This window comes from Dendrobates tinctorius, unplaced genomic scaffold (assembly GCF_039654945.1).
Source record: "Dendrobates tinctorius isolate UK_male_01 unplaced genomic scaffold, ASM3965494v1 ptg000357l, whole genome shotgun sequence".
In the NCBI taxonomy this organism is placed as follows: domain Eukaryota; kingdom Metazoa; phylum Chordata; class Amphibia; order Anura; family Dendrobatidae; genus Dendrobates; species Dendrobates tinctorius.
In genome coordinates, this window is record NW_027362023.1 from 733362 (window position 1) to 759574 (window position 26213).

The following is a 26213-nucleotide window of genomic DNA, read 5'->3' on the forward strand; positions in this document are numbered from 1 at the left end:
GTCTTCAAACAGAGGCTGGACAGACATCTGACTGGGATGATTTAGCGAATCCTGCTTTGAGCAGGGGGTTGGACCAGATGGCCCAGGAGGTCCCTTCCAACTCTACGATTCTATGATTCTATGATTCTATGTGCAGTGTATGACGGTATATGTGCAGTGTATGACGATGTTTGTACAGTGTATGATGATGAATGTGCAGTGAATGATGATGTATATACAGTGTATGATGATGTATTCGCAGTGTATGACGGTGTACGTGCAGTGTATCATGGTGTATGTACAGTGCATGATGTATGTACAGTGTATGATGATGTATGTGCAGTGTATGACGGTGTATGTGCAGTGTATGATGATGAGTGTACAGTGAATGATGATGTATGTGCAGTGTATGACGGTGTACGTGCAGTGTATGATGATGTATATACAGTGTATGATGATGAATGTACAGTGTATGATGTATATGCAGTGTATGACGGTGTATGTGCAGTGTATGACGGTGTATTACAGTGTATGACGGTGTATGTACAGTGTATGATGGTGTATGTACAGTGTATGATGATGTATGTGCAGTGTATGACGATGTATGTACAGTGTATGATGATGTATGTGCAGTGTATGACTGTGTATGTGCAGTGTATGATGACGTATGACGGTGTATGTACAGAGTATGATGATGTATGTACAGTGTATGATGATGTATGTGCAGTGTATGGTGTATGTGCATTGTATGACGGTGTATGTACAGTGTATGATGATGTATGTACAGTGTATGATGATGTATGTACAGTGTATGGTGTATGTGCATTGTATGACGGTGTATGTACAGTGTATGATGGTGTATATAAAGTGTATGATGATGTATGTACAGTGTATGATGATGTATGTGCAGTGTATGACGGTGTATGTGCAGTGTATGATGATGTATGTGCAGTGTATGATGCTGTATAACGGTGTATGTACAGTGTATGATGGCGTATATACAGTGTATGATGATGTATGTACGGTGTATGATGATGTATGTGCAGTGTATGATGATGTATATGCAGTGTATAACGGTGTATGTACAGTGTATGATGGCGTATATACAGTGTATGATGATGAATGTGCAGTGAATGATGATGTATGTGCAGTGTATGATGATGTACGTGCAGTTGCAGTGTATGACGGTGTACGTGCAGTGTATTATGATGTATATACAGTGTATGATGATGAATGTACAGTGTATGATGATGTATATGCAGTGTATGACGGTGTATGTACAGTGTATGATGGTGTATGTACAGTGTATGATGATGTATGTGCAGTGTATGACGGTGTATGTGCAGCGTATGATGATGTATGTGCAGTGTATGACTGTGTATGTGCAGTGTATGATGATGTATGACGGTGTATGATGATGTATGTGCAGTGTATGGTGTATGTGCATTGTATGACGGTGTATGTACAGTGTATGATGGTGTATGTACAGTGTATGATGATGTATGTACAGTGTATGACGGTGTATGTGCAGTGTATGATGCTGTAAACCGGTGTATGTACAGTGTATGATGGTGTATATACAGTGTATGATGATGTATGTACAGTGTATGATGATGAATGTGCAGTGTATGACGGTGTATGTGCAGTGTAAGATGTATGTGCAGTGTATGATGTATGTGCAGTGTATGACGGTGTATGTGCAGTGTATGACGGTGTATGTGCAGTGCATGATGTATGACGGTGTATGTACAGTGTATGATGTATGTGCAGTGTATGATGTATGATGGTGTATGTACAGTGTATGATGATGAATGTGCAGTGAATGATGATGTATGTGCAGTGTATGATGATGTACGTGCAGTTGCAGTGTATGACAATGTATGTACAGTGTATGACAGTGTATGTACAGTGTATGATGATGTATGTGCAGTGTTTGATGATGCATGTACAGTGTATGATGTATGTGCAGTGTATGACGGTGTATGTGCAGTGTATGACGATGTATGTACAGTGTATGATGATGAATGTGCAGTGAATGATGATGTATGTGCAGTGTATGACAATGTATGTACAGTGTATGATGATGTATGTGCAGTGTATGATGATGTACTTGCAGTTGCAGTGTATGACGGTGTACAGGCAGTGTATGATGATGTATATACAGTGTATGATGATGTATGTACAGTGTATGATGATGTATGTGCAGTGTATGATGGTGTATGTACAGTGTATGATGATGTATGTGCAGTGTATGACGGAGTATGTGCAGTGTATGACGGTGTATGTGCAGTGTATGATGATGTATGTGCAGTGTATGACAATGTATGTACAGTGTATGACAGTGTATGTACAGTGTATGATGATATGTGCAGTTTGATGATGTATGTACAGTGTATGATGGTGTATGTACAGTGTATGATGATGAATGTGCAGTGAATGATGTATGTGCAGTGTATGATGATGTATGTGCAGTGTATGACAATGTATGTACAGTGTATGACAGTGTATGTACTGTGTATGATGATGTATGTGCAGTGTATGATGATGTACGTGCAGTTGCAGTGTATGACGGTGTACGTGCAGTGTATGATGATGTATATACAGTTTATGATGATGTATGTACAATGTATGATGATGTATATGCAGTGTATGACGGTGTACGTGCAGTGTATGATGATGTATATACAGTTTATGATGATGTATGTACAATGTATGATGATGTATATGCAGTGTATGACGGTGTACGTGCAGTGTATGATGATGTATATACAGTTTATGATGATGTATGTACAATGTATGATGATGTATATACAGTGTATGATGATGTATGTACAGTGTATGATGATGTATATGCAGTGTATGACGGAGTATGTGCAGTGTATGACGGTGTATGTGCAGTGTATGATGATGTATGTGCAGTGTATGACAATGTATGTACAGTGTATGACAGTGTATGTACAGTGTATGATGATGTATGTGCAGTTTGATGATGTATGTACAGTGTATGATGGTGTATGTACAGTGTATGATGATGAATGTGCAGTGAATGATGTATGTGCAGTGTATGATGATGTATGTGCAGTGTATGACAATGTATGTACAGTGTATGACAGTGTATGTACTGTGTATGATGATGTATGTGCAGTGTATGATGATGTACGTGCAGTTGCAGTGTATGACGGTGTACGTGCAGTGTATGATGATGTATATACAGTTTATGATGATGTATGTACAATGTATGATGATGTATATGCAGTGTATGACGGTGTATGTGCAGTGTATGATGGTGTATGTACAGTGTATGATGATGTATGACGGTGTATGTGCAGTGTATGACGATGTATGTACAGTGTATGATGATGAATGTGCAGTGAATGATGATGTATGTGCAGTGTATGATGATGTATGTGCAGTGTATGACAATGTATGTACAGTGTATGACAGTGTATGTACAGTGTATGATGATGTATGTGCAGTGTATGACGGTGTATGTGCAGTGTATGATGGCGTATATACAGTGTATGATGTATGTACAGTGTATGATGATGTATGTGCAGTGTATCATGGTGTATGTGCAGTGTATGATGATGTACGTGCAGTTGCAGTGTATGACGTGTACGTGCAGTGTATGATGATGTATATACAGTGTATGATGATGTATGTACAGTGTATGATGATGTATATGCAGTGTATGACGGTGTATGTGCAGTGTATGACGGTGTATTACAGTGTATGACGGTGTATGTACAGTGTATGATGGTGTATGTACAGTGTATGATGATGTATGTGCAGTGTATGACGGTATATGTGCAGTGTATCACGATGTATGTACAGTGTATGACGGTGTATGTGCAGCGTATGATGATGTATGTGCAGTGTATGACTGTGTATGTGCAGTGTATGATGATGTATGACGGTGTATGTACAGAGTATGATGGTGTATGTACAGTGTATGATGATGTATGTGCAGTGTATGGTGTATGTGCATTGTATGACGGTGTATGTGCAGTGTATGACGGTGTATGTGCAGTGTATGATGTATGACAGTGTATGTACAGTGTATGATGATGCATGTGCAGTGTATGATGGTGTATGTGCAGTGTATGATGTATGACGGTGTATGTACAGTGTATGATGATGTATGTGCAGTGTATGATGATGTATGTGCAGTGTATGATGGTGTATGTGCAGTGTATGATGATGTATAACGGTGTATGTACAGTGTATGATGATGTATGTGCAGTGTATGACGGTGTATGTGCAGTGTATGATGCTGTATAACGGTGTATGTACAGTGTATGATGGTGTATATACAGTGTATGACAGTGTATGTACAGTGTATGATGATGTATGTACAGTGTATGATGATGTATGTGCAGTGTATGACGGTGTATGTGCAGTGCATGATGTATGACGGTGTATGTACAGTGTATGATGATGTATGTGCAGTGTATAATGTATGTGCAGTGTAAGACGGTGTATGTGCAGTGTATGATGTTGTATGTACAGTGTATGACGGTGTATGTGCAGTGTATGATGGTGTATGTACAGTGTATGATGGTGTATGTACAGTGTATGATGATGTATGTGCAGTGTATGTACAGTGTATGATGGTGTATGTACAGTGTATGATGATGTATGTGCAGTGTATGACGGTGTATGTACAGTGTATGATGGTGTATGTGCAGTGTATGATGATGTATGTGCAGTGTATGATGGTGTATGTGCAGTGTATGACAATGTATGTACAGTGTATGACAGTGTATGTACAGTGTATGATGATGTATAACGGTGTATGTACAGTGTATGATGTATGTGCAGTGTATGATGGTGTATGTGCAGTGTATGACAATGTATGTGCAGTGTATGATGGTGTATGTGCAGTGTATGACAATGTATGTCCAGTGTATGACAGTGTATGTACAGTGTATGATGATGTATGTGCAGTGTATGACGGTGTATGTGCAGTCTATGATGCTGTATATCGGTGTATGTACAGTGTATGATGGTGTATATACAGTGTATGATGATGTATGTACAGTGTATGATGTATGTGCAGTGTACGACGGTGTATGTGCAGTGTATGATGTATAACGGTGTATGTACAGTGTATGATGAAGTATGTGCAGTGTATGATGAAGTATGTGCAGTGTATGATGATGTATGTGCAGTCTATGATGATGTATGTGCAGTCTATGATGATGTATGTGCAGTGTATGACGATGTATGTGCAGTCTATGATGCTGTATATCGGTGTATGTACAGTGTATGATGGTGTATATACAGTGTATGATGATGTATGTACAGTGTATGATGTATGTGCAGTGTATGACGGTGTATGTGCAGTGTATGATGTATAACGGTGTATGTACAGTGTATGATGATGTATGTGCAGTGTATGACGGTGTATGTGCAGTGTATGATGTATAACGGTGTATGTACAGTGTATGATGATGTATGTGCAGTGTATGACAGTGTATGTGCAGTGCATGACGGTGTACACATACATATACAGTGACGGAAATAAGTATTTGATCCCTTGCTGATTTTGTAAGTTTCCCCATTGACAAAGACATGAACAGTCTATAATTTTAAGGGAAGATTAATTTTAACATTGAGCAGGGGCGTAACTACCACGGTTGCAGCAGTCGCCACTGCGATGGGGCCCGGCAGGCACATCTCCCAACCGTCCCGATTCTCGCAGGACAGTCCCATTTTTGACCCCCCCACCCGCGTCCCGCACTGCACTGAGCCCCCACACTCCCCCATGCACCCCATCCTTGCCCTCCCGCAGAGACCCACCTCACAGCCTGCAATGACGTCCTAGGCTCTTTTCTCTAATGTGTGCACAGGACCTGTGATGAGGTCACAGGAGGGGAGGAGTCAGAGGTCACATGATCAGGGGCCAGGCGTATGCAGGACTTTGCTGTGCTGGTTGCCATGGTGCTGGATGAGGTAAAGTTTCTTTGTGGAGTCAGGAGGGGTTTACAGGTTGTACGGAGCGGAGCCGCGCGTGTACGAGGTGTACGGAGCGGAGCCGCGCATGTACTAGGTGTACAGAGCGGAGCCACGCGTGTACTAGGTGTACAGAGCGGAGCCACGCGTGTACGAGGTGTATGGAACGGAGCCCCGTGTGTATGAGGTGTACGGAGAGGAGCCGTGTGTGTACGGAGCGGAGCCGCGCGTGTACGAGGTGTATGGAGCGGAGCCGCGCGTGTACGAGGTGTACGGAGGTGTGCGAGGTGTATGGAGCGGAGCTGTGCGTGAACGAGGTGTATGGAGCGGAGCTGTGCGTGAACGAGGTGTATGGAGCGGAGCTGTGCGTGAACGAGGTGTACGGAACGGAGCCGTGTGTGTACGAGGTGTATGGAGCGGAGATGTGCGTGTACGAGGTGTATGGACCGGAGCCGCGCGTGTACGGGGTGGACGGAGCGGAGCCGTGTGTGTACGAGGTGTATGGAGCGGAGATGTGCGTGTACGAGGTGTATGGAGCAGAGCCGTGTGTGTACAAGGTGTATGGAGCGGAGCCGCGTATGTACGAGGTGTACGGAGCAGAACCATGTGTATACGAGGTGTACGGAGCGGAGATGTGCGTGTATGAGGTGTATGGAGCGGAGCCGCGCGTGTACGAGGTGTACGGAGGTGTGCGAGGTGTATGGAGCGGAGCTGTGTGTGTACGAGGTGTATGATGTGGAGATGTGCGTGTTACGAGGTGTATGGAGCGGAGCCGCGTGTGTACGAGGTGTACGGAGCGGAGCCATGTGTGTACGAGGTGTATGGAGCGGAGATGTGCGTGTACGAGGTGTATGGACCGGAGCCGCGTGTGTACGGGGTGGACGGAGCGGAGCCGTGTGTGTACGAGGTGTATGGAGCGGAGATGTGCGTGTACGAGGTGTATGGAGCAGAGCCGTGTGTGTACAAGGTGTATGGAGCGGAGCCGCGTATGTACGAGGTGTACGGAGCAGAACCATGTGTATACGAGGTGTACGGAGCGGAGATGTGCGTGTACGAGGTGTATGGAGCGGAGATGTGCGTGTACGAGGTGTACGGAGCGGAGCCGCACGTGTATAAGGTGAACCGAGCGGAGCCGTGTGTGTACTAGGTGTGTGGAGCGGAGATGTGCGTGTACGAGGTGTACGGAGAGGAGCCGTGTGTGTACAAGGTGTACGGAGCGGAGCCGCGCGTGTACGAGGTGTATGGAGCGGAACTGCGCATGTACTAGGTGTACGGAGCGGAGCCACGCGTGTACGAGGTGTATGGAACGGAGCCGCGTGTGTATGAGGTGTACGGAGAGGAGCCGTGTGTGTACAAGGTGTACGGAGCGGAGCCACGCGTGTACGAGGTGTATGGAGCAGAGGCACGCGTGTACGACGTGTACGGAGCGGAGCCGCGTGTGTACGAGGTGTACGGAGCGGAGCCGCGCGTGTACGAGGTGTACGGAGCGGAGCCGCGCGTGTACGAGGTGTACAGAGAGGAGCCGTGTGTGTACGAGGTGTACGGAGCGGAGCCACGCGTGTACGAGGTGTATGGAGCGGAGCCGCGCGTGTACGAGGTGTACGGAGCAGAGGCACGCGTGTACGATGTGTACGGAGCGGAGCCGCGTGTGTACGAGGTGTAAGGAGCGGAGCCGCGCGTGTACGAGGTGTACGGAGCAGAGCTGCGCATGTACAAGGTGTACGGAGCGGAGCCATGTGTGTGCGAGGTGTATGGAGCGGAGCTGTGCGTGTACGAGGTGTATGGAGCGGAGCCGTGTGTGTACGAGGTGCATGGAGCGGAGCCGCGTATGTACGAGGTGTACGGAGCGGAGCCGTGTGTGTACGAGGTGTATGGAGCGGAGATGTGCGTGTACGAGGTGTATGGAACGGAGCTGTGTGTGTACAAGGTGTATGGAGCGGAGCCGCGTATGTACAAGGTGTATGGAGCAGAGCCATGTGTGTACGAGGTGTACGGAGCGGAGATGTGCGTGTAAGAGGTGTATGGAGCGGAGATGTGCGTGTACGAGGTGTATGGAGCGGAGCCGCACGTGTATAAGGTGTACGGAGCGGAGCTGTGTGTGTACGAGGTGTGTGGAGCGGAGCCGCATATGTACGAGATGTACGGAGCGGAGCCATGTGTGTACGAGGTGTACGGAGTGGAGCCGTGTGTGTACGAGGTGTATGGAGCGGAGATGTGCGTGTACGAGGTGTATGGAGCGGAGCCGTGTGTGTACAAGGTGTATGGAGCGGAGCCGCCTATGTAAGAGGTGTACGGAGCGGAGCCGTGTGTGTATAAGGTGTACGGAGCGGAGCCGCGTATGTACGAGGTGTACGGAGCGGAGCCATGTGTGTACGAGGTGTATGGAGCGGAGATGTGCGTGTACGAGGTGTATGGAGCGGAGCCGCGCGTGTACGGGGTGGACGGAGCGGAGCCGTGTGTGTATGAAGTGTATGGAGCGGAGATGTGCGTGTACGAGGTGTATGGAGCAGAGCCGTGTGTGTACAAGGTGTATGGAGCGGAGCCGCGTATGTACGATGTGTACGGAGCAGAACCATGTGTATACGAGGTGTACGGAGCGGAGATGTGCGTGTACGAGGTGTATGGAGCGGAGATGTGCGTGTACGAGGTGTATGGAGCGGAGATGTGCGTGTACGAGGTGTACGGAGTGGAGTAGCGCGTGTATAAGGTGTACGGAGCGGAGCCCTGTGTGTGCGAGGTGTGTGGAGCGGAGATGTGCGTGTATTTTGGCATGTGGGGCCATTTGAAAGTTCGCATCGGGGCCCATAACTTTGTAGATACGCCACTGACATTGAGAGATAGAATATCAAAAATAAAATCCAGAGAATCACATTGTATAAATTATATAAACGTATTTGCATTTTGCAGTGAGAAATAAGTATTTGATCCGTCTGGCAAACAAGACTTTACCCCTTAAGCCTGTTTCACACTTCCGTTTTTTAGGGTCAGTCAAAATCCGCCAAAAAGGCGGAAAGCGGATCCGTTCCTAACTGATGTGAACGGATGCCACCGGATCCGTTTTTTTTACGGATCCGCCGAATGAAGAATTTTAAAGGAACCGCTGCGAGAGAGAGAGAGAGAATTTTTTTTGTCCGCCAGAAAGGATTTCAGGGTTAAATTCACGGCTGACTTCTTTTCTCTGGGCATGCGCAATGTAAAATGCGAATCCTGCAAAAAAAACGTTGCAGGGTCCGTCCATGCATGTCGGTGGACGAAAAAAATTTGGCGGATCCGCAAAAAAACGGATCCAATGGATGGCCATCCGTCAAGATCCGCCGGTAATGCAACTCAATGGGGAAAAAAACGGATCCGCCAAAAAAAATGGATCCGTTTTTTTCAAAAACCAGCGGATTTTGACTGATGGTCAAAAACGGAAGTGTGAAACAGGCCTTAACAACTGCTGATACACCTTTTAACAGTGCTGAGAAATAAGTATACGGTGCTCCCCAGAGTCGGAATTTCTCCAGGGTCTCAGCTACCAAATTTGTAAAAATTGGCTCTGTCACTAAGGGGTTAATACTTGGTGGCAAAACCCTTGTTGGCAGGCACAGCAGTCAGACGTTTTCTTGTAGTTGATGATGAGGTTTGCGCACATGTCAGGAGCTTGGTAACTCGGAGCTTCACCTCCCACCATAAGTTTTCTATGGGATTACCGTCTGGAGACTGGCTAGGCCACTCCATGATCTTAATGTGTTTCTTTTTGAGCCACTCTTTTGTTGCCTTGGCTGTATGTTTTGGGTAATTGTCTTGCTGGAAGACCCAGCCACGACCGATCCTGGTGAAGTGAAGGAGGTTGTCACTCAGGATTTTACGGTACATGGCTCCATTCATTGATGCGGTGGAGTAGTCCTGTGCCTTTAGTAGAGAAACACGCCCAAAACATAATGTTTCCCCCTCCATGCTTGACAGTGGGGATGGTGTTCTTTGGGTCATAGGCAGCATTTCTCTTCCTCCAAACACGGCGAGTTGAGTAAATGCCAAAGAGCTCAATTTTTGTCTCATCTGACCACAGCACCTTCTCCCAATCACTCACAGAATCATCCAGGTGTTCACTGGCAATCTTCAGACGGGCTGTACATGTGCCTTCTGGAGCAGGGGGACCTTGTGGGCACTGCAGGATTGTAAATCTTTACAGCGTAATGTGTTACCAATGGTGACTGTGGTCACAGCTGCCTTGAGATCATTAACAAGTTCCCCCTTGTAGTTTTAGGCTGACCTCTCACCTTCCACATGATCAAGGATACCCCACGAGGAGAAATTTTGCATGGTGCCCCAGATCGATGTCGATTGACAGTCATTTTGTATTTCTTCCATTTTCTTACTATTGTACCAACAGTTGTCTCCTTCTCATGCAGGTCTATGATCTTGTCCCTGACATCCTAATAAAGCTCTTTGGTCTTGCCCATGTTGTAGAGGTTAGAGTCTGACTGATTAATTGAGTCTGTGGACAGGAGTCTGTTATAAAGGTAACTATGTAAGACAGCTATCTATAATGCAGGTAACGAGATGATTAGGAGCGTCTAACTGGCCTGTAGGAGCCAGAACTCTTAATGGGTGGTAGGGGATCAAATACTTCTCACTGCAAAATGCAAATCTATTTATATAATGGCCTTGTAATGTTTTCTTTTCCTGTTCTGTCCAGATGTTACCGTATCCCAGAATTCCAAGCAGAGGAAGTTCACCGACCGCCATATTGGGACACCCAAGTGATGGGTGTCTCAATATGGAAACTGCTGCTGGTGCCAACCTATTGCGCGGTACCACCAGCGGAACACCGTTGCACCACACACACATTCTATACGCCGTACGCACCACACTCACACTCAGACGCACACACACTCAGACTCACTCACACATTCACACACACTGACACGCAGCTTCTTGCGCGATACCACCAGTGGAACACCGTCGCACTGAGCATGCGTGAATTCCTCGCAGGCGCAGTGAATCATTCGGCTGATCCCGGCAGCAGATGCGCAACGTGTCTACAGGCAGAGGAAGCCGGTCACAGTAAAGGGGTTTTCCCACGAACGAAAGTTTATTTTAGAAATTGTGTCTGACCGTGTACGGAGAATACCACAGCTCCTGGGCAGGGGAGGAAGCAAAATACAATACTGACATGACAGCAGGGGATCACAGAGGATTCATTTTGTGAGGTAAAATAGTTCACTGACTGTTTTTAAACAATATTTTACATCACAAAATATATCCTCTGCGATCTCCTGCTGTAATGTCAGTATTGTCTTTTGCTTCCTCCCCTGCCCAGGAGCTGTGGTATGTTCTGTACATGGTCAGACACAGGGGTGAGAGAGACAGAGCACAGGGGGTGAGACACCTCAAACGGGACAGCACATGAGGGGAGAACACAGTACAGGAAGGAGAGAGACAGCAGACAAGGGGATAGCACATGAGGTAGACAGGTCAAAGAAGAGAGCGCAGACGGGAGAAGTCAGCACATGGGGAAAGAGAGAGTGGATAGGTGGGTTAGCACATGGGGGGAGAGAGAGCCGGCCGCCATCGGGACATTACCGCCCTCCCGATGCGATAGCATCGCTCCTCCATCTAGTACATTTATATAATTTATACAATGTGATTCTCTGGATTTTATTTTTGATATTCTATCTCTCAATGTTAAAATTAACCTACCCATAAAATAATAGACTGTTCATGTCTTTGTCAGTGGAGAAACTTACAAAATCAGCAAGGGATCAAATACTTATTATCTTCACTGTGCATGTGTACATCGTCATACACTGAACATACACCGTCATACATGTACAGGTGTACAAAGCCACTGCGCTTTCCTCTGTGCTGCTGCTTTTCCCTCTTTGCGGTTGCGCTTCCCTATTTGTGGCTGCATTTTCGTCTGTGCCACTGCGCATCTCTGTGCTGCTGCACTTCCCTGTGTGTCGCTGCACTTCCCTCTGTGCCTCTGCACGTCTCTCTGTGCTGCTGCACTTCCCTCAGTGTTTCCCTAATTGCTGCCACACTTCCCTCTGTGCCGCTTTGCTTCCCTCTTTGCTGCTGTGCTTCCCTCTGTGCCGCTGCACTTCCCCCTGTGCCGCTGCCCTTCCCTGTTTGCTGACGCGCTTCCCTCTGCATGTCCCTCTTTGCGGCTGCACTTTCCTCTGTGTCGCTGCATTTCCCTCCTTGCGGCTGTGTTTCTCTCTGTGCCGCTGCGCTTCCCTCTGTGTCACTGAGCTTCCTTCTTTGCCGTTGCGCTTCCCTCTTTGCCGCTGCTCTTCCCTCTTTGCCGCTGCTCTTCCCTCTTTGCCGCTGCACTTCCCTCCATCATTAGGACCCTGACAACTTCTCTGCTTTTCCTCTCTTGGGGTAGAAAAGACATGTAGCGCCCCCTGCTGGGGATGTGCTGTGTTTGGGCCTCACCAGTCACCTGCATTACTCTTGTGTCTCGCAGATTGCAGCTTCACGTGTCACTACCGATGCCGAGCTCTGATCCGACTGGACTGCAGCAGAGAAGACGACGCGGACAGTGACAGCGACCAATCACAGGACGCAGCCTGGGAGAAAGACACTAATGTGGTAAGACCACCACGCCTGGTGACCCTGATATTACTGAACACCATCCATGACTGACCTATAGGGGGAGAGAGAATCATTTCCCGTCCGGTCCAGTTATGGAAGATTGGAGATGAGTCTAGAGGATGGGGGCAGAGGAGTCTGGAGGATGGGGGCAGTTGGGTCTGGAGGAAGGGACAGAGGAGTCTGGAGGAGGAGAGAGAGGAGTCTGGAGGATGGGGGCAGTTGGGTCTGGAGGAAGGGACAGAGGAGTCTGGAGGAGGAGAGGGGCAGAGGAGTCTGGAGGAGAGGGGCAGAGGAGTCTGGAGGAGAGGGGCAGAGGAGTCTGGAGGATGGGGGCAGAGGAGTCTGGAGAGAGGTAGCGGAATGTGGGGAATGTGGAGGAAGGGGGCAGATGGGTCTGGAGGAGGAGGCAGAGGAGTGTGGAGAAGGGGGAAGAGGAGTCTGGAGGAAGAGGCAGAGGAGTGTGGAGGAGGAGGCAGAGGAGGGTGGAGGAGGAGGCAGAGGAGTGTGGAGAAGGGGGAAGAGGAGTCTGGAGGAAGAGGCAGAGGAGTGTGGAGGAGGAGGCAGAGAAGTGTGGAGAAGGGGGAAGAGGAGTCTGGAGGAGGAGGCAGAGGAGTGTGGAGGAGGAGGCAGAGGAGTGTGGAGAAGGGGGAAGAGGAGTCTGGAGGAAGAGGCAGAGGAGTCTGGAGGAGGAGGCAGAGGAGGGTGGAGGAGGAGGCAGAGAAGTGTGGAGAAGGGGTAAGAGGAGTCTGGAGGAGGAGGCAGAGGAGTGTGGAGGAGGAGGCAGAGGAGGGTGGAGGAGGAGGCAGAGGAGTGTGGAGAAGAGGGAAGAGGAGTGTGGAGGAGGAGGCAGAGGAGTGTGGAGGAGGAGGCAGAGGAGTGTGGAGAAGGGGGAAGAGGAGTCTGGAGGAAGAGGCAGAGGAGTGTGGAGGAGGAGGCAGAGGAGGGTGGAGGAGGAGGCAGAGAAGTGTGGAGAAGGGGTAAGAGGAGTCTGGAGGAGGAGGCAGAGGAGTGTGGAGGAGGAGGCAGAGGAGGGTGGAGGAGGAGGCAGAGGAGTCTGGAGAAGAGGGAAGAGGAGTGTGGAGGAGGAGGCAGAGGCGTGTGGAGAAGGGGGAAGAGGAGTCTGGAGGAGGGTGGAGAAGGGGAAGAGGAGGGTGGAGGAGGAGGCAGAGGAGTGTGGAGAAGGGGGAAGAGGAGTGTGGAGGAGGAGGCAGAGGAGTGTGGAGAAGGGGGAAGAGGAGTCTGGAGGAGGGTGGAGAAGGGGAAGAGGAGTGTGGAGGAGGAGGCAGAGGAGTGTGGAGAAGGGGGAAGAGGAGTCTGGAGGAGGAGGCAGAGGAGTGTGGAGGAGGAGGCAGAGGAGGGTGGAGGAGGAGGCAGAGGAGTGTGGAGGAGGCAGAGGAGTCCATAGGAATGTATGGAGGAGCTTGACGATCTCTGCACCTTGGCCGCAGGCGCCAGTGATTTCTGCAGAACATAAAATGTGCCCCCTATAATATTGGGGTGCAGCCGCTGCCCCTGACAGTCTGTGATGTCTGAGGATCCATATAAATTGATGATTATTCACACCTGCTGTGCCGCTCAGGGATCTGTCACTTTAAGACAACACTGGTCCTGTAGTAAACCCTTAGTGACCCTCGGACTGTGTATAATTACATTAGAAACTTTGGCACTCAAATAAGTTGATTGCAGGAAAAGTTTATTAACAGAAAAAGTGACCAGGAGAACGTCAGATCGTCAGAAACCAACGTGTCGGCCTTTATCAAGAAATATCTGTATGAGAATACAAAGCAAAATAGAGAAAAATAATGATCACATATATAAAGATACCAAGTATATAGAGCATATAGCTATAGAGCGACATTACACACAATCAATGTGGTGTACTAGGGCCGAGGAGGGAGAGCGAGGGAAGAGACGGTCACCACATACATCAGCTGGAGGGAAGAGACGGTCACCACATACATCAGCTGGAGGGAGAGAGAGGGAAGAGACGGTCACCACATACATCAGCTGGAGGGAAGAGACGGTCACCACATACATCAGCTGGAGGGAGAGAGAGGGAAGAGACGGTCACCACATACATCAGCTGGAGGGAGAGAGAGAAAAGAGACGGTCACCACATACATCAGCTGGAGGGAGAGCGAGGGAAGAGACGGTCACCACATACATCAGCTGGAGGGAGAGCGAGGGAAGAGACGGTCACCACATACATCAGCTGGAGGGAGAGCGAGGGAAGAGACGGTCACCACATACATCAGCTGGAGGGAGAGAGAGGGAAGAGACGGTCACCACATACATCAGCTGGAGGGAGAGAGAGGGAAGAGACGGTCACCACATACATCAGCTGGAGGGAGAGAGAGGGAAGAGACGGTCACCACATACATCAGCTGGAGGGAGAGCGAGGGAAGAGACGGTCACCACATACATCAGCTGGAGGGAGAGAGAGGGAAGAGACGGTCACCACATACATCAGCTGGAGGGAGAGAGAGGGAAGAGACGGTCACCACATACATCAGCTGGAGGGAGAGAGAGGGAAGAGACGGTCACCACATACATCAGCTGGAGGGAGAGCGAGGGAAGAGACGGTCACCACATACATCAGCTGGAGGGAGAGAGAGGGAAGAGACGGTCACCACATACATCAGCTGGAGGGAGAGAGAGGGAAGAGATGGTCACCACATACATCAGCTGGAGGGAGAGAGAGGGAAGAGACGGTCACCACATACATCAGCTGGAGGGAGAGCGAGGGAAGAGACGGTCACCACATACATCAGCTGGAGGGAGAGAGAGGGAAGAGACGGTCACCACATACATCAGCTGGAGGGAGAGAGAGGGAAGAGACGGTCACCACATACATCAGCTGGAGGGAGAGCGAGGGAAGAGACGGTCACCACATACATCAGCTGGAGGGAGAGAGAGGGAAGAGACGGTCACCACATACATCAGCTGGAGGGAGAGCGAGGGAAGAGACGGTCACCACATACATCAGCTGGAGGGAGAGAGAGGGAAGAGACGGTCACCACATACATCAGCTGGAGGGAGAGAGAGGGAAGAGACGGTCACCACATACATCAGCTGGAGGGAGAGAGAGGGAAGAGACGGTCACCACATACATCAGCTGGAGGGAGAGCGAGGGAAGAGACGGTCACCACATACATCAGCTGGAGGGAGAGAGAGGGAAGAGACGGTCACCACATACATCAGCTGGAGGGAGAGAGAGGGAAGAGACGGTCACCACATACATCAGCTGGAGGGAGAGAGAGGGAAGAGACGGTCACCACATACATCAGCTGGAGGGAGAGCGAGGGAAGAGACGGTCACCACATACATCAGCTGGAGGGAGAGCGAGGGAAGAGACGGTCACCACATACATCAGCTGGAGGGAGAGAGAGGGAAGAGACGGTCACCACATACATCAGCTGGAGGGAGAGCGAGGGAAGAGACGGTCACCACATACATCAGCTGGAGGGAGAGAGAAGGAAGAGACGGTCACCACATACATCAGCTGGAGGGAGAGAGAGGGAAGAGACGGTCACCACATACATCAGCTGGAGGGAGAGCGAGGGAAGAGACGGTCACCACATACATCAGCTGGAGGGAGAGAGAGGGAAGAGACGGTCACCACATACATCAGCTGGAGGGAGAGCGAGGGAAGAGACGGTCACCACATACATCAGCTGGAGGGAGAGAGAGGGAAGAGACGGTCACCACATACATCAGCTGGAGGGAGAGCGAGGGAAGAGACGGTCACCACATACATCAGCTGGAGGGAGAGCGAGGGAAGAGACGGTCACCACATACATCAGCTGGAGGGAGAGCGAGGGAAGAGACGGTCACCACATACATCAGCTGGAGGGAGAGAGAGGGAAGAGACGGTCACCACATACATCAGCTGGAGGGAGAGAGAGGGAAGAGATGGTCACCACATACATCAGCTGGAGGGAGAGAGAGGGAAGAGACGGTCACCACATACATCAGCTGGAGGGAGAGAGAGGGAAGAGACGGTCACCACATACATCAGCTGGAGGGAGAGCGAGGGAAGAGACGGTCACCACATACATCAGCTGGAGGGAGAGAGAGGGAAGAGACGGTCACCAGAAACATCAGCTGGAGGGAGAGAGAGGGAAGAGACGGTCACCACATACATCAGCTGGAGGGAGAGAGAGGGAAGAGACGGTCACCACATACATCAGCTGGAGGGAGACCGAGGGAAGAGACGGTCACCACATACATCAGCTGGAGGGAGAGAGAGGGAAGAGACGGTCACCACATACATCAGCTGGAGGGAGAGAGAGGGAAGAGACGGTCACCACATACATCAGCTGGAGGGAGAGAGAGGGAAGAGACGGTCACCACATACATCAGCTGGAGGGAGAGAGAGGGAAGAGACGGTCACCACATACATCAGCTGGAGGGAGAGAGAGGGAAGAGACGGTCACAACATACATCAGCTGGAGGGAGAGCGAGGGAAGAGACGGTCACCACATACATCAGCTGGAGGGAGAGCGAGGGAAGAGACGGTCACCACATACATCAGCTGGAGGGAGAGAGAGGGAAGAGACGGTCACCACATACATCAGCTGGAGGGAGAGCGAGGGAAGAGACGGTCACCACATACATCAGCTGGAGGGAGAGAGAGGGAAGAAACGGTCACCACATACATCAGCTGGAGGGAGAGCGAGGGAAGAGACGGTCACCACATACATCAGCTGGAGGGTGAGCAAGGGAAGAGACGGTCACCACATACATCAGCTGGAGGGAGAGCGAGGGAAGAGACGGTCACCACATACATCAGCTGGGGGGAGAGCGAGGGAAGAGACGGTCACCACATGCATCAGCTGGAGGGAGAGAGAGGGAAGAGACGGTCACCACATACATCAGCTGGAGGGAGAGCGAGGGAAGAGACGGTCACCACATACATCAGCTGGAGGGAGAGAGAGGGAAGAAACGATCACCACATACATCAGCTGGAGGGAGAGCGAGGGAAGAGACGGTCACCACATACATCAGCTGGAGGGAGAGCGAGGGAAGAGACAGTCACCACATACATCAGCTGGAGGGAGAGAGAGGGAAGAGACGGTCACCACATACATCAGCTGGAGGGAGAGAGAGGGAAGAGATGGTCACCACATACATCAGCTGGAGGGAGAGAGAGGGAAGAGACGGTCACCACATACATCAGCTGGAGGGATATATAGAAATCTCCTATGGCAGCTCCACAGAGAAGAAGAGCAACAATATTACTGCAAAAAGAATGTGTAATCATTGTGTCACGATCCATTCTTGGATCTGTGGCAGAGTCTGGATTCTCATTTATAAACCTTTTTCCTTTCAAGCCATCAGGGGTTAAGGTCACTTGTTGCCCCCGGTGGCCGCTGGTGTTACTACACGTTTAATTAGCCAGCAGGTGGTGACCACCCCTCCTCCTTCCTATCAAAGGTCGTCAGCTGCGCCAGGTCACTGTTGGTAATATTGGTCATTCACTAACCAACCTTGCTGAAGAGAGGAGCTATCTGGTGCAGAGGGGGTTCAGCTTATCTGGAGCAGGGGTGTTGCTGCTGGATGCTGATTGGGTGCCTTACTCTGCTGCTGGGAGCATTGGCTGCAGATAAAGCTAAGTTTTGGTTTTTAGTTGCTTTAACCCCGTGGTGTCTGTTTTATATTTCCTTTCGTGTGTTATTTGGTGCAGTACATTCCCTGTTTCACCTCCTGGGGAGAGGGTTGGGGGTTTAGTTCAGGGCTTAAAGGGAACCTGTCACCCCCCAGGCGTTTTTAAGTAAAAGAGCCCCCTTGTGCTGCACTAATGCTGCATTCTGTCAAGGTGGCTTTTTTAGTTGGGTTCCCTTCCACCGCCGAAAGAATCGTTTTTATAATTTGTCCCTCATACCTCTAGTTTGTCCGGGGTGCAGGTCTTTCCCCCCGGACACAGACACCCCACAGCCATCAGTCATTTCCTCCATTCTTCTGGACGCCGCCTCCTCAGCGTTCAGTTATTTACCCGGCGCCTGCGCTGTAATCTTGTTTCTTGGGCATGCGCAGTTAGCGCTGACCGTGCTCTCACATCACATCATGGCCTACCTATCGCACCTGCGTGGATGCGCGGCCCGAGATCCCGCCCCGCAGTGTGAATAAATCATAAGCGACTGCGGCGCGGGATAGGAAGGCCATGATGTGATGTGAGGGCACGGGCAGCGCTAACTGCGCATGCCCAAGAAACAAGATTACAGCGCAGGCCCAAGGAATTGAAATGAACGCTGAGGAGGCGGCGCCAAATTCAAAAGGAGGACATGACTGATGGATGTGAGGCGTCTGTGTCCGAGGGGGAAAGACCTGCCCCCCGGTCAAAAATCAGGTATGTCTGACCAATTTTAAAAATGATTATTTCGGCGGTGGAAGGGACGCTAAATAAAAGAGCCACCTTGACAGTATGCAGCATTAGTGCTGCACAAGGGGGCTCTTTTACTTAAAAACGCCTGGGGGGGGGAGACAGGTTCCCTTTAACAGGAGACAGGGACAGGTTGGGGACTTGGGCCTCACTACCATCAAGTGTAAACCCAAGTTAAGGAAAGTCAGGGCACCCCCTTAGCCTGAGGGGCAGTTCAGGAGCCCAGGTTCCACGTCTCTTGTTTTTTCCCAACTGCCCCGTGACACATTGTAAAAGAAAAACAAAAAGGGGGGGAAATGGAAAAAAAAATAAAAAAATGAAAAAAATGAAAAAATGTTTTACTTTTCCAATGACTATAAACCAGGTGGCTTCATCCATGTCTGCATCTTCGGAGTGTGGTTGTCAGACACTAAGATAGTTGTCAGCCCAGTATAAATGTGTTTTCAATGGGGAAAGGAGGAATAAAAGCAACTCGGGATCTTCCACGTCGCAGAGGTCGGACCCCTCTGACGATAGTGATGCCATATCCTTTATTACAGTATCAGCCACCGCGTCCAGTCCCTGTGCAGGTGCCGCAGGTCTGTAGTTGAGGCTGGGCCTCTGTGAATGGAGGCCGCTCAGTGTCTCAGAGTACAGCACAGAGGGGCAATGACCCAGAGGGACCGGTAACTATTAAAAGCAGGATGTTCCCAGATCTGGCTGGAGACCCTCCCAGGATACATGGTCATGTGACCGAGAGTCGCTGCCAAAATCACAAGAACAAAGATTAAAATGAAGTAGAGCAGTGGGGGAAGGGGTGTCATGTGCTAATCACAGGGTCCATGTAAAGCACCACGAAAGGAGCCCATAGACGTGCCCAGAGCCAAATATAAGGGCCACACTCAAGACAGACACCCAGGGTGAAGAAAACAGGTCCGACACCCGGGGGTGAAGAAAACCAGGTCCAACACCCGGGATGAGGAGAACCAGATCCAACACCTAGGGTGCACATAACCAGGTCCGACACCCGGGGGTGAAGAGAAACAAGTCTAACACCCGGGGTGAGAACCAGGTCCGACTCTCAGGATAAAGAAAACCAGGTCTGACACCCGGGGTGAGGAGAACCAGGTCCGACACCTGGATTGCAGAGAACCAGGTCCGACACCCAGGATGAAGAAAACCAGGTCCGACATACGGAGTGTGGAGAACCAAGTCCCACACCCGGGTTACAGAGAACCTGGTCCAACACCCAGGATAAAGAAAACCAGGTCCGACTCTTGGGATGAAGAAATCCAGGTCTGACACCCGGGGTGAGGAGAACCATGTCCGATACCTGGATTGCAGAGAACCAGGTCCGACACCCAGGATGAAGACAACCAGGTCCAACACCCGGAGTGCGGAGAACCAGGTCCGGCACCAAGGATGAAGAAAGCCAGGTCTGACTCCCGGGGTGAGGAGAACCAGGTCCAACACCCAGGATGAAGAGAACCAGGTCCAACACCCGGAGTGCGGAGAACCAGGTCCGGCACCAAGGATGAAGAAAGCCAGGTCTGACTCCCGGGGTACAAAGATATAAATGGGGTTTGTCCTCTGTTTTCCGTGCACACAGAGATCAGGTGTCTTATTTCCGCTGTGATCTTTCAATGGCCGCGCTTCTCCTCTTCACGTGCAGCGGAGGCAGAGCGCTGTACTTTATGCAGGTTTTGGTGCAGATCAGGGGGTCCCACCATTGCTTACAGGGGGTCCCACCATTGAATGCAGGGAGTCACACCATTGGTTACATAGGGTCCCACCATTGGTTACAGGAGTCCCACCATTGGTTGCAGGAGGTCCCACCATTGGTTGCAGGAGTCCCACCATTGGTTGCAGGGAGTCCCACCATTGATTGCAGGGGGTCCCACCATTGGTTGCAGGAGTCCCACCATTGGTTGCAGGGAGTCCCACCATTGGTTACAGGTGGTCCCACCATTGGTTGCAGGGGGTCCCACCATTGGTTGCAGCGAGTCCCACCATTGGTTGCAGGAGTCCCACCATTGGTTGCAGGGAATCCCACCATTGGTTACAGGGGGTGCCACCATTGGTTGCAGGGAGTCCCACCATTGGTTGCAGGGAGTCCCACCATTGGTTGCAGGGAGTCCCACCATTGGTTGCAGGAGTCCCACCATTGGTTGCAGTGGGTCTCACCATTGGTTACAGGGGGTCCCACCATTGGTTGCAGGGGGTCCCACCATTGGTTGCAGGGGGTCCCACCATTGTTTGCAGGGAGTCCCACCATTGGTTGCAGGGAGTTCTACCATTGGTTTCAGGGGGCCCACCATTTTTTACAGGGGGTCCCATCATTGGTTGCAGGGGTCTCACCATTGGTCCCACTACGGTCTGAAGATTTGAAGTGTATGTGATCCTGTTCACATTGATGTCCAGCTCTCTGTTCCAGTCACATGTCACGGCAGGACCCGGGGGGTCTGCAGTGCTGTTCTGTATGTGAAGATTGCAGATATCACAGCAAGACCCTCAAAGCCGCCACAAATAACAGTCATGTGAACATTGGCCGATCGCCCGATCTGATGCCAGGACCTGTGTGTGAGGCACCTGTGCTGCCTGTGTCTGCGGGGGGGGGGGGGGGGGGTTCATGTTATCCTAGAATGGTAGAGTTGGAAGGGACCTTCTGAGTCATCTGGTCCATCCCCCTGCAGGCCTTCAGATATTTGTAGACGGCTATTACGTCTCCTCTCAGTCTCCTCTTTTGCAGCTAAACATTCCCAGATCCTGTAAGGACAGGTTCATAGCGTTAACGCATGCATTAAACGGACTGCGCTAACGCTACTCTTCTTTTGATCGCGTTTGTGACATCGCGTTAGCGCAGCTGCTCATTGTGCGCTAGCCGTGACGGACCCTTGAACGCGTTAGACCACGTCCGACAGCATAACGGCACTTCGCTAACGCATGCCGATTTGACATGCGTTAGCAATGCGCTAGGTTATGGCAGTCTATGGGTGCATTAATGGATGCGTTACATTGCGTTAATGCCGTTTTGTAACGCACCCATTAAACGGACTGCCAGAACGCTATGTGAACCTGGCCTAACTGTTCCTCATAAGACAGGGTTTGCAGACCGGTCACCATTCTGGTCGCTCTTTTCTGAACTTGCTCCAGTTTGTTGATGTCTTTTTTAAAATGTGGCGCCCAAAACTGGACACAATATTCCAGATGAGGTCTGACCAAAGAGGAGTAGAGAGAAATAATGACTTCACGTGATCTAGACTGTATGCTTCTGTTAATACATCCTAGAATTGCATTTGCCTTTTTTGCTGCTGCATCACACTGTTGACTCATGTTCAGTCTGTGATCTATTAGTATACCCAAGTCTTTTTCACACGTGCTGTTGCTTAGCCCTATTCCTCCCATTCTGTAGATGTAATTTTCGTTTCTCTTGCCCAGATGCAGAATATTGCATTAGTTGCTGCCCATTGTTAAAGTTTCTCTAGATCCTTCTGGATCCTTTCTCTGTCTTCTCTAGTGTACGCTTTCCCTCTGTGCATTCACGTCCGGGCTCCGCACCATTATATTATTCTCATCATTTCTTATTGTTATTAAACCTGTAAAAAGCAAAAAAAAACATTCTGTAACATTCTGGGTTTAGGACTGGATCCGGATGTGGGACTGGGTCTAGGACTGGATCCGGATGTGGGACTGGGTCTAGGACTGGATCCGGATGTGGGACTGGGTCTAGGACTGGATCCGGATGTGGGACTGGGTCTAGGACTGGATCCGGGTGTGGGACTGGGTCTAGGACTGGATCCGGGTGTGGGATTGGGTCTAGGACTGGATCCGGGTGTGGGACTGGGTCTAGGACTGGATCCGGGTGTGGGACTGGGTCTAGGACTGGATCCGGGTGTGGGACTGGGTCTAGGACTGGATCCGGGTGTGGGACTGGGTCTAGGACTGGATCCGGGTGTGGGACTGGGTCTAGGACTGGATCCGGGTGTGGGACTGGGTCTAGGACTGGATCCGGGTGTGGGATTGGGTCTAGGACTGGATCCGGGTGTGGGACTGGGTCTAGGACTGGATCCGGGTGTGGGACTGGGTCTAGGACTGGATCCGGGTGTGGGACTGGGTCTAGGCCTGGATCCGGGTGTGGGACTGGGTCTAGGACTGGATCCGGGTGTGGGACTGGCTCTAGGCCTGGATCCGGGTGTTTGGCGCTGGTTTGAATGATGCTCCTGTGCGGGCGGATGGGAGGAGGGTGAAGTCATCGCCCCGCCCGATCCTCCTCGCAGACGCCACTCGGTCTGATCTCTGCCGCGGACAGGACGTCGTGCGATCTGCTCGGTCTGTGATCGGCGCCATTATGGGGAAGGGAGACCAGGACGGCGCCACCTTCGAGCGGAGCTGGAGCAGCACCACGAGCAGCGGCTACTGCAGCCAGGAGGAGGCCGACCCGGAGCTGGAGCTCTACTACACAGCCAGGACCTCCATCCCGCCCCGGAGACCCCCGGCCAAGAGCCAGGTCAGAGGCCACCGCACCCGCATGTAGCGCCGACACAGGCCGCAGGGGAGCCCGAGGACTGCGACACCAAACCCGGGACTGAGGGGTCGGGGGCGGCAGGAGGAGCAGGCGAGGGGTCTGGGGGGCGACAGGGGGAGCAGGCGAGGGGTCTGGGGGGCGACAGGGGGAGCAGGCGAGGGGTCTGGGGGGCGACAGGGGGAGCAGGCGAGGGGTCTGGGGGGCGACAGGGGGAGCAGGCGAGGGGTCTGGGGGGCGACAGGGGGAGCAGGCGAGGGGTCTGGGGGGCGACAGGGGGAGCAGGCGAGGGGTCTGGGGGGCGACAGGGGGAGCAGGCGAGGGGTCGGGGGCGACAGGAGGAGCAGGCGAGGGGTCGGGGGCGACAGGGGGAGCAGGCGAGGGGTCGGGGGCGACAGGGGGAGCAGGCGAGGGGTCTGGGGGGCAACAGGAGGAGCAGGCGAGGGGTCGGGGGCGACAGGAGGAGCAGGCGAGGGGTCGGGGGCGACAGGGGGAGCAGGCGAGGGGTCGGGGGCGACAGGGGGAGCAGGCGAGGGGTCTGGGGGGCGACAGGGGGAGCAGGCGAGGGGTCGGGGGCGACAGGAGGAGCAGGCGAGGGATCGGGGGCGACAGGAGGAGCAGGCGAGGGATCGGGGGCGACAGGAGGAGCAGGCGAGGGGTCGGGGGCGACAGGAGGAGCAGGCGAGGGGTCGGGGGCGACAGGAGGAGCAGGCGAGGGATCTGGGGGGCGGCAGGGGGAGCAGGCGAGGGGTCGGGGGCGACAGGAGGAACAGGCGAGGGATCGGGGGCGACAGGAGGAGCAGGCGAGGGGTCTGGGGGGCGACAGGGGGAGCAGGCGAGGGGTCTGGGGGGCGACAGGAGGAGCAGGCGAGGGGTCTGGGGGGCGACAGATGAAGTCTCAGGAAGGATATAGGAGGGGCTGTGGTGCACCATGTGTATGTGAGCCATATACCGCCGGGTGGGAGCGCTATATTATGCTGGGCAAAGGGCCGGCTGGGAGCCGTATACGGGGGAGAGCTGTAAACCGCCGGGGTTGACCGGGAGCCGTATCTCGCTGGGTGGGAGCCTTATACCGCCGGGGCCGGGTGGGAGTCGGGTTCTCAAGTCTTTCCTCTCGGTTTCTGGTTCTCAGGACTCCTCTCACTTCAGCTAAACTCCAGAGATAGAGCTGGGCTGCCGGAGGCTGGCGGCTGTCCAATGGCTCCCAACCCCCATCATCTGCACCAAACTGAGTGATGCAACTGTGAGCAAGAAACGGAAGGAAGGGGAGCGTGGAGAACAGGGGGCAGAGAGGTGGTGTCGTCATGGAAGCTGCTTTGTGCCTATGATAGTTCTTCTTGTTGCTCCATATCTCATATAGTGTATGGTATAGGTATAAAGTACGGGTGGAAATGCCCATCATGGGAGGGGATGAGTGTGAAGGGCCAGGGTGCGGGTCAGTTTATCTGTGCCGCCCTATTGATCCCAAGAAGACCCCATGGTCTCATCAGTCAGTTTCCTGGAGGTCACAGTAAGGCCCAGAGACTTGTACAGGAAAGGATTCTTTACAGTGAGAGCAGATGACCCGGCCACAGGAGGAATCCTGTCCAGCTGTGAAGGGTTAATCCTGCCCTGTGATCAGGGAATCTGCTGTCACTCCCTGAGCTCAGAGAACTCAGCGTCTTCACCTCCCAAAACCAGAAAGACTCGTCACCGCGCGTCAGGAGCTCCGCAGCCGCCTCTAATAAAGGTGACGATCTGAGTGACAGTGGATCATAACTCCCATCATGTCTTGTCTTTACAGGATGAGAAGCAGCCGCCGGCCCTGAGCCCGAAGGAGACGCAGCAGATGATCAAGGATTACAACTCCAAGATCAAAAGCAACCTCTTCATGAGCCTGGTGGGTCCTCTGGGCTGTCACCTGCGAGACGTCACTGATGGGGGACGGCAGGGTGACCAGCGCCGACTGTCTGTGAGGCTGTGGAGTGACAGGGGGACGACTGTCAGTGGGGCTGCGGAGTGATGGGGGACGACTGTCTGTGGGGCTGCGGAGTGACGGGGGGACGACTGTCTGTGGGACTGCGGAGTGACGGGGGGGCGACTGTCTGTGGGACTGCGGAGTGACGGGGGGGCGACTGTGAGGCTGCGGAGTGACGACTGTCTGTGGGGCTGAGGAGTGACGGGGGGACGACTGTCTGTGGGGCTGAGGAGTGACGGGGGGACGACTGTCTGTGGGGCTGAGGAGTGACGGGGGGACGACTGTCTGTGGGGCTGAGGAGTGACGGGGGGACGACTGTCTGTGGGGCTGAGGAGTGACGGGGGACGACTGTGGGGCTGAGGAGTGACGGGGGGACGACTGTCTGTGGGGCTGAGGAGTGACGGGGGGACGACTGTCTGTGGGGCTGAGGAGTGACGGGGGACGACTGTCTGTGGGGCTGAGGAGTGACGGGGGGACGACTGTCTGTGGGGCTGAGGAGTGACGGGGGGACGACTGTCTGTGGGGCTGATGAGTGACGGGGGGACGACTGTCTGGGGCTGATGAGTGACGGGGGGACGACTGTCTGTGGGGCTGCGGAGTGACGGGGGGACGACTGTCTGGGGCTGCGGAGTGACGGGGGGACGACTGTCTGGGGCTGCGGAGTGACGGGGGGACGACTGTCTGTGGGGCTGCGGAGTGACGGGGGGACGACTGTCTGTGGGGCTGCGGAGTGACGGGGGGGGGGAGCTGCTGACTGTCGGGTGGGGGGGGTCTATGGAGCGACAGGGGGCCGACTGTCGGGGAAGCTGCGGAGTAACGGGGGGGGCTGTAGAGTGACAGGCCGGCTTTCGGGG

At 52.2% G+C, this 26213-nt stretch overlaps 1 protein-coding gene across 3 annotated transcripts in view; it reads left to right on the top strand.

Moving 5' to 3' along the window:
* The window catches only part of RASSF1 (Ras association domain family member 1), a 43861-nt gene that overhangs the window by 11717 nt on the left and 5931 nt on the right, over nt 1-26213 (top strand). Inside the window, exons 2-3 of one of the 3 annotated variants that reach the window (XM_073562542.1) lie at nt 12392-12516; nt 25186-25281. In XM_073562542.1, the coding sequence (XP_073418643.1) occupies nt 12392-12516; nt 25186-25281 (221 nt within the window). Of the gene's footprint in view, nt 1-12391; nt 12517-22931; nt 23388-24285; nt 24696-25185; nt 25282-26213 lie in introns of those variants that run through there. The other 2 variants (XM_073562543.1, XM_073562545.1) reach the window with 2 other exon arrangements.